Source organism: Otolemur garnettii, unplaced genomic scaffold (assembly GCF_000181295.1).
Source record: "Otolemur garnettii isolate 467f Iridium unplaced genomic scaffold, OtoGar3 scaffold00023, whole genome shotgun sequence".
Taxonomy (NCBI): domain Eukaryota; kingdom Metazoa; phylum Chordata; class Mammalia; order Primates; family Galagidae; genus Otolemur; species Otolemur garnettii.
In genome coordinates, this window is record NW_003852418.1 from 22,513,937 (window position 1) to 22,522,236 (window position 8,300).

An 8,300-nucleotide genomic window follows, 5' to 3' on the forward strand; every position below is an offset into this window, starting at 1 on the left:
GGGCTGGGGATTCGAACCCGCCACCTTAGGTGTACGTGGCTGGCGCCTTAGCCGGTTGAGCTATAGGCGCTGAGCCACACTTGGCTATTTTTTTGTTGCAGTTTGGCTGGGGTCAGGTTTGAACCCACCACTCTTAGTATATGGGGCCGGTGCCCTAGTCACTGAGCCACAGGCCCTGCCCCCCTCCTCCATTTCATAAGGGCTGGCACGTGCACTGCCCCTTTCATGACATGACACAGGGTCCCATCACCCTGGGGAATTTTCCAGTTCCACAACATAGAGGAACCAGGAAGAGGAGGCAACCTCTCTGTCCTTAGGGGTCTTGGTGCTCACTGGTCATGGAGTCAGAATTTCCACATGAGGTTCTTATCAGGAAATTCACCTGGGACCCTCCCAGCTGTCTTTGTCTATCCCTATTGCTGGTTTTCTGAGTCCATAGTGGCCAGGTGAAACACAGCAATCCAGGAAGCCCCAAGAGCCAAGGGTCCCCATAATCTCAATTGGCCCCATCTTCCCCCAACATTTCCGCTCCCCCCCAGCTTATTGTCCTGTCCTCTCTGAGAGCCAGGCTATGCTTTCTATCTGGTCATCAGGCAAGTGGTTGGTGCCAGTGTCCCACAGGTGAGGGGTCTCCAAGGGGCAGTAAGCAAAAAGTTGTACTAGATCTTCTGGTGCTGGCCTGGTCCACAGCCAGGATCAGGGTATTCCTTACATTTATACACAACACAGATGCTCAAAACTAAAGACACAGAGCTGCCCAGTGTTGCTGTAGAGCCTGCAAAGACAAGCTCCCCCAGTGGACTCACTGGCTGGCAAAACTTTTTGGAAATGCAATTTGGTAAAATCTCTTGATGTTAGGAACACACTCTGACTGAGCAATGGAACTGAAGAATTCTAGGGTACAGAAAAGTACCTGGAAGCCAGGGGCCTTGACAAGTCTGTGTACTGCAGTCACATCTGCAGATGGAGAAAGCCTAGAACCTGTGTGTCCACCAGAGGAAGGATATACTACTCAGCATTAGCACAAGCGCCAGGGAACGTGCAGACATCTGCTGTGCCGAGGGCAAGAGTGATGCTCACGACACAGACATTGTGGAGAAAAGCAAGCTGCACAGTCCTGTGTACCTGCCATCTATTGCTGTAAAAGCAGATGACAAAATGACCCCCTAGATAAGATTGTGTGTATTTGGTAGGCAGATAGAAGGGTGTGAAAGGACACAGTCTGGGTTAATGACTCTGGATATGCAGGAAGGGGCATGGAAAGGTTGGTTAACATTTTTTACATACTTGTCTCTCTAGTTGCAGTGAAAATGATACATTTTTATTAACAACAATAATACTTATATACTCATCTTTTATCAAAACCTGGTATTGCAAGGGTAAGACCTCTGTAGGTCTTCTAAGCCAGGTGAGACAAGCCCAGAACATATGATGGCCCTCCAAATTCTTCAGAAATGGTGAAAACTGGCCAACCACTGTGGCTTATACCTCTAATTCCAGCACTCCAGGAGGCCAAGGCAGGAGGATCCCTTGAGCTCAGGAGTTGGAGACCAACCTGAGGAAGAGTGAGATTCCTGTCTCTACTTAAAATAGAAAAACTAGCCGGACATTGTAGTGAGTGCCTATAGTCTCAGCTATCTGGGAGGCTGAGGCAGGAGGATCACTTGACACAGTAGTTTGAGGTTGCTGTCAGCTGTGATGCCAGGGCACTCTACCCAGGGTGATGAGTGAGACTCTGTCTCAAAAAAAAAAAAAAAGAAAGAAAAGAAAAGAAAGTGAAAACTGTTTCCTGTACCACAGAATTCAGCACATCAGAGCTGCAGGGCTCTTGACATTTAACCAGGCTTTACCCTGACATGGGGAGAATGTGGCTGTGCCCTGCCTTGCCACCCAGTAGTGTATGGGGGTGTGTGTGTGTGTCAGGAGTCCCGGAGTGACCCTGGCCCATTCCCACAGGAGAGGAAACAGGTATGGGGCACAGAGGCTTAAATAGTGCTGGGCAAAGACAGTGACTTCTCCTCAGACCCTCCAGCTCCTCCTCTCCACACACAGCTGGTCACCCAAAGGGTGTGCCCTGTGTGGTCACAGGCTCTCAGTGTGGTTAAAGATTTAGAAGGAATAATTATGACTTCTTTGCTCCTGGGATGGGTGTTAGGGGGACACACTGGGGAAGGACTGCTTAGAAGCGTCCTTTATCCTGAACTACAGAGACAAAGGACAGACCCAGCAGGGGGCCAGGAAAGAGAAGCCTTCCTCCTGAGCTGCTCCCCCCAGACCTCCTGTCATTGCGGGTGCTGGGTAATTAATTCTCTGGACTCCAGATGTTCAGCAGCTGTCTCAGCCATTTCCGCCCCTTCTTCTGACCTTGCATCCGCCAGGAAGCATCTCCTCCTGTCCTTGGGCTCCAGGCCACCCCCACCTCCCCTGCACCCCATTTCCTGAGCAGAGGCATGTGTGCAGACTCAGCTCCCTCTCCCGCCAAGATGGCTTTAGCTTTGTCAAGGCCTGGGCAATACTCCCTGAGCTAAAATTGCTGGGGCTGGTTTTATGCTCAGCTGGATGCCCTCTGCCCAGGGTTCTGATCCTGGCTCCTGCCCCTGCAGCCTCTGGGACTTGTTTTCCCTCTCTCCTTTTCTTTCTTCTCTAAAGTTGTCTCTGCAGGCTCCCAAAGCATAAATCAAGGGCCTATGGGAGGCTAGCTCCTCTGTGGAGGAGGGTGAAAGCCCTGTGAGGGTGGAGTGCATGCTCAGATGTCTGCCTGGAGGGCACTGGAGGGCTTAGGGGGGTTGATCCCACAAATGGACAAGCAGGGACAGAGACCCACCCCTGCACTGTTGTGGATACTTCCATGAACAGATGGGGTAGGGGCATAAGAGGTCACTGCTGCTGCAGCTGGCCTAGCCTGGGGGCTCTCTTGGAGGAGCAGCTCCCTTCCTGTCACATGCTTTCCTGTGGTCCTGGGGCACTCAGGCTCCCATGGATTAGTGAGGTGGGGAGAGAGGGGAAGAGAAGAAACAGGATAAGGTATGGAACCACTGGGGCCAGTGACCTAGCCGGTTCACCTCTGCCACTCAAGAGTCCAAATTTGATCTCTGGCTCTCCCCGTCATTTTCTGAGCTTCCAGCTCTGGGTTTTTTGTTTGTCTGATGCTAAGGGCAGGTAGGCCTGGCTGAAGAAAAGCCTGCATTTCCAAAAAAGTTTCAGAGCTGATCAGGCTGGGCTCCTCCAAATAGGATCTTTTCTGAGGAATCAAAACAAAACGTGGCATGTCTAACACTGTATGGACAGTCCTCCAGGACACCCACTGCTGTGTCCTGCAGGGTCCAAACCAGGGATGGGACTCTTTAAGGTACCTCCCATGCACTGCCAGGACCTGGGCCGAGGAAGCAGGAACCCCCAATCAAGTACCGATCTGTTGTTGGGGGTCACTCTTACGGTCTCACACAAAATGAGCCTAGAGCCTGTGCCCCCACCCCCTCATCTAGGGTATATAGCATCTGAGTCTGTGAAGTGGGGTGGACATTTCAGAAGGAGGAGAAGCTACCATTTCCATGGAAAGCTCTGCCCATACCTGGCCAGGGGTGTGGCACCTGTGGGCTCACTCCTGGGCACTGCCCTTGCTGCTGGACCCCATAGAGATGGAGGAAACAGGAGGGTGGGGACTTGATCAGGTACACCTATGTGCCCTAAGACACCCTCTTGGTCCTTAGGACCTAACCAATAAGCAGAGCAGCCCAGCCTGGGATAAAGCTGGATAATCAGAAAGATCTAGATCTCTGCTAGCTTGTGTGTGTGTGTGTGTGTGTGTGTTAAAAACTTAAACACTTAAAAACAGGATATCCAGGGCAGTGCCTGTGGTTTAGTGGGAAGGTGCCAGCCCCATATACCAAGGGTGGCGGGTTCAAACCTGGCCTTGGCCAAAACTGCAACAAAAAAAACATAGCGGGCATTGTGGCGGGCGCCTGTAGTCCGCTGAGGGAGGCTGAGGCAAGAGAATCGCCTAGGCCCAGGAGTTGGAGGTTGATGTGATCTGTATGATGCCATGGCACTCTACTGAGGGTGATAAAGTGAGACTTTGTCTCTACAAAAAAAAAAAAATAAAATAAAAAACCCAGGGTATCCAATTAAATTCAAATTTCAGATAAACAAATATTTTATTTTTTATATATTTTTTATTTTATTGTTTTATTGACAGAGTCTCTCACTATCACCTATCACCCTGGGTAGAGTACCAACACATCACAGCTCACAGCAACCTCAAACTCTTGGTTTGAAATGATCCTCTTGCCTCAGTCTCCCAAGTACCTGAGACTATAGGCGCCTGCCACAATGCTCAGCTATGTTTTAGAGATGGGGTTTCACTCTGGCTTAGGCTGGTCTCCAACCTGTAAGCTCAGGCAGTCTACCTGCCTTGGCCTCCCAAGTACTGGGATTACAGAATAATTTTTAAATATAACTATATTCCATTCAATATTTGGAACATACTTATTGTGGTATGCATCTGTAGTCCCAGCTACTTCGTAGGATCATTTGAGATCAGCTTGAGCAACAGCAAGGCCCTACTTCTTATTTTTTTTGCACTTTTTGGCCAGGGCTGGGTTTGAACCCATCACCTCCAGCATATGGGGCTGGCGCCCTACTCCTTTGAGCCACAGGCGCCAATCAAGACACTATATTTTAGGGGAAAAAAATTGTTGTTTATCTAGAATTCAAATTTAACTGGGTATTCTGTATTTCATCTGGAAACTAGGGATAGGGGAATAGCTAGTATATCAATCAATCACTGTGTCATTTGACCCATCATTGTCCCAGGCCTTTAAAGACAGCAGCAGTTCTCAGATGACTGGAAGAGCTGCTGGCCACTGTTTGGGCCAGGCAGTACCCCTAATTCAGACATAGTGCAGGAGAGAAGAGAGGAGCTGTTGGGGCCTGGAACTCCCCTTTCCCAAATAACCTGAAGTCTCTCAGGCAGGCCTGGCTCCTGGGCTCAGACGGTGTAGCTAGGTTTGCCAAATTCCCTGGTTTTCACATTTTTGTTTCATGGCCGAGGAACTGTTGAGTGGGGAAGCCTGAGCCTCCACCCTCCCCTGGGGCTCCCCTTGGTGGCCTAAAACCCACCTCCTTCCCCTTCAGGTGCAGGAGAAAATGGGGAACCCACCAGAGCCCTCCAGAAAAGAGGAAGATACTCCTTGCTGGGTGGGTGGGGGGACTCAAAAAGAGGAACCACATGCCAGGCAGAACCCACCTGGAGGTCATTGCTGCTGCCCGTGAAAAGAGGACCCCTAAAAGAGAAGGAGTTCCAGCCTGCACTCATCCCCTCTCTTGAGAAGAAAGGTGTGCAGGGCTAGCAGGCCTGTGCAAACCCCGCCTTCTCCACCCAGCAGCAGCCGGTCTGCCTCAGCCTTTGCCGGTACCCTGGCAAGCGCTTTGCCTAGTGTGACCCAGCTGCCGCCAGGAAGAGGTCAAGGTGTCCATTTCTGCCTGCTTGGTTGTTCTTCAGTTTAAGGAAGGAGATGGGAACTGCTAAGGTGTATGGGAGGCTGGTGGGGCAGCCCAAGGTGTGGCCACTGTGGGGTCCTAAGGCATGGGGCGGGGCGGGGCGGGGCGGGGCAGGTGGACAGAACTTGAGGTCCACTACCCTGGGGAACCCTTTGTGCATCCGGCACCCTCGCGTCGCCTCTGCCCCAGCAACAGTGACTCACAAAGCTGGCCCCTGCTGGGCGGACGCAGCCTCCCTTCAGGCTTTCTGGTCACAAAGGCCTTCAGGGCCGAGCCTAGAGCGGGCATGCCCCAAGGCAGCCCTGTGCGGAGTCGCCCCTGCAGCCCACCCCGGGCAGCGAATCCCGCCCGGCAACTGAGTGAAAGAGCCCATAGCCTCAGCGCCCATGTGTGTCATCTGCTTCGTGAAGGCGCTAGTGCACGTGTTCAAGGTCTACCTGACCGCTAACTACAGCTACAACTTCCGGGACTGGCCAGTGGACTTCCGCTGGGATGACGTGCGTGCTGCCAGCGGTGGCAGTAGCCATCGAGCTCTAACGTGCGCTGCGGCCGTCGCAGGTGTCTGGCTCCTGCGAGATGCGGCGCTAGGCGAAGATGCGCCTGGGCGGCCACTGCGTGGGGCGCGCAGCCAGGCGCAATGTCTCTTGCAGCAAATCCGCCAGCTGCCAGGCCAGCTTGCCAGCTATGCGCTGGCCCACTCGCTGGGCCGCTGGCTTGTGTACCCTGGCTCCATGTTTCTAATGACACGTGCGCTGCTGCCGCTGCTGCAGCAGGGCCAAGAGCGCCTCGTAGAGCGCTACCGTGGCCGGCGAGCCAAGCTGGTCGCCTGTGATGGCAATGAGATTGACACCATGTTTATGGATCGCCGCCAACACCCAGGCAGCCACGGGCGAGGACTGCTCCTCGTCATCTGCTGCGAAGGCAATGCTGGCTTCTACGAGATGGGCTGTCTATCTGCCCCGCTGGAGGCTGGCTACTCAGTGCTAGGGTGGAACCACCCAGGCTTTGGGGGTAGCACCGGTGCACCCTTTCCACAGAATGACGCCAATGCCATGGATGTGGTGGTAAAGTACGCGCTGCACCGCCTGCACTTCGCCCCCGCGCAAGTGGTGGTCTATGGCTGGTCTATTGGCGGCTTCACGGCCACCTGGGCCACCATGACCTACCCAGAGCTGGGTGCGCTGGTGCTCGATGCCACCTTCGATGACCTCATGCCACTGGCACTTAAGGTCATGCCCCACAGTTGGAAAGGGCTGGTAGTGCGCACCGTGCGTGAGCACTTCAACCTCAACGTTGCTGAGCAGCTGTGCTGCTACCCTGGACCAGTGCTGCTGCTCAGGCGCACACAGGACGACGTGGTCAGCACCTCGAGCAGCCTACCCCCACTGCCATCAGGCGATGTGGAGGGCAACCGCGGCAATGAGCTGCTGCTCCGTCTACTGCAGAGTCGCTATCCAGCTGTGATGGCGTGCGAGGGCCAGGCTGTGGTAACTCGCTGGCTGCGCGCTAGCAGCCTGGCACAGGAGGCTGCCTTCTACGGGCGCTACCGCGTGGATGACGAATGGTGTCTGGCTTTGCTACGCAACTACCGTGCGCGCTGTGAGGAAGAACAGCAGGATGAAGAGGCCTGGGGGCCACATGGGCCCGCCTTCCCCTGGCTGGTGGGCCAAGGCCTGAGCCCGAGGCGGCGCCGGCAGCTTGCACTGTTTCTGGCACGGAAGCACCTGAAGAATGTAGAGGCGACCCATTGTAGCCCACTAGAACCTGAGGACTTCCAGTTGCCCTGGGGCCTGTAGCCACTTCTGGGGGTGGTGTGCACGCTCATACACCTTCCCACACCCCACCCAGTAAAGCTAGCCCTGCCAGGGGATCCCCTGGTGTCTGCAGGAGGGTGGGTGGCACAGGGGGACCTCATGCCCTCCTTCACTGGGGTGTTCTGGCCTTCCCTTTGTTCTTCCCTGGTCTCCCTCCTTCATCTTCCTTCCACAAACACTTTTGGACACTTGCACCCAGCTCCTGAAGGGAATGCAAAGATTAACCTGACCCAGTTTATGGCAATACTGTGTGATTGGAGCTTCGGTCACAAGAGGATGAAGGGAGCAGGGGCTGTGGGGACACCAGGAAGAGCCTTTCACCTGGCCTGGGTTACAGGATGGCTTCCGGGAAGACAATACCAGCTGAGTGCTATTGAAGGAAGACATTGGCATTGTTGGGCTATAAGGCAGGTCTTAGAGGCTGGACATTCCCAGCAGTGCGATGCTGCTAATCTGTAGTTTCCTCCCCACGCCCACACTTCTGGCTTCTACAGAAGGGGATTCACAGAGGGACTACAGACTCAAGAGTAACAGGTACAGTGGTATATGGGGCTATAGACACCTGCACTAACCCCTCATTACTGGGTGTCTCCTAGAGCCAGGGCTGGATTAGGTCTTGTTCCTGGCTCAGAAATGCACCACAGAATGAGAGAAAAGGTCTCTGTTCACCACCATCTATGTCACTTCTTTGTGGTCTTCCCTGAACTACAGGAAGCAGGGACTGTTGGTTATCCCTATTGGCCCTAGCCCCTGGTCTAGTCAGGTTGGGTTGGGCAAGAATCTCTGGAAAGAAAGGTGGCAAGCGGGGAAGACATGTTATTGAGAGACCCAGAGAAGAATAGGCTATGAAGGTGAAGGCTCTTGGCCACTGCAAGAATACCAGGAAAATGTGTGGGAGGTGGGCCAGATGAAGAAAAGGGGGCAGTACCTGCAGAGGCCTGGCTGGAAGGGGGATGTGCAATCCAGAGGGGTCAGATCCAAAAGGGT

The 8,300-nt window shown here is 53.7% G+C and overlaps 1 protein-coding gene across 1 annotated transcript; it reads left to right on the forward strand.

Moving 5' to 3' along the window:
• The first annotated feature begins 5,671 nt into the window (after positions 1 to 5,671).
• ABHD16B (abhydrolase domain containing 16B) lies at positions 5,672 to 7,295 on the forward strand. The gene has a single exon (XM_003787785.2). It carries the CDS (start codon positions 5,886 to 5,888, stop codon positions 7,293 to 7,295), a length of 1,410 nt encoding a protein of 469 aa, XP_003787833.1. The 5' UTR covers positions 5,672 to 5,885.
• The last annotated feature ends 1,005 nt before the right edge of the window (positions 7,296 to 8,300 follow it).

Coding starts and splice junctions, on each gene's coding strand:
- ABHD16B (XM_003787785.2), top strand. CDS start 5,886: ATGTGTGTCATCTGCTTCGTGAAGGCGCTAGTGCACGTGTTCAAGGTC.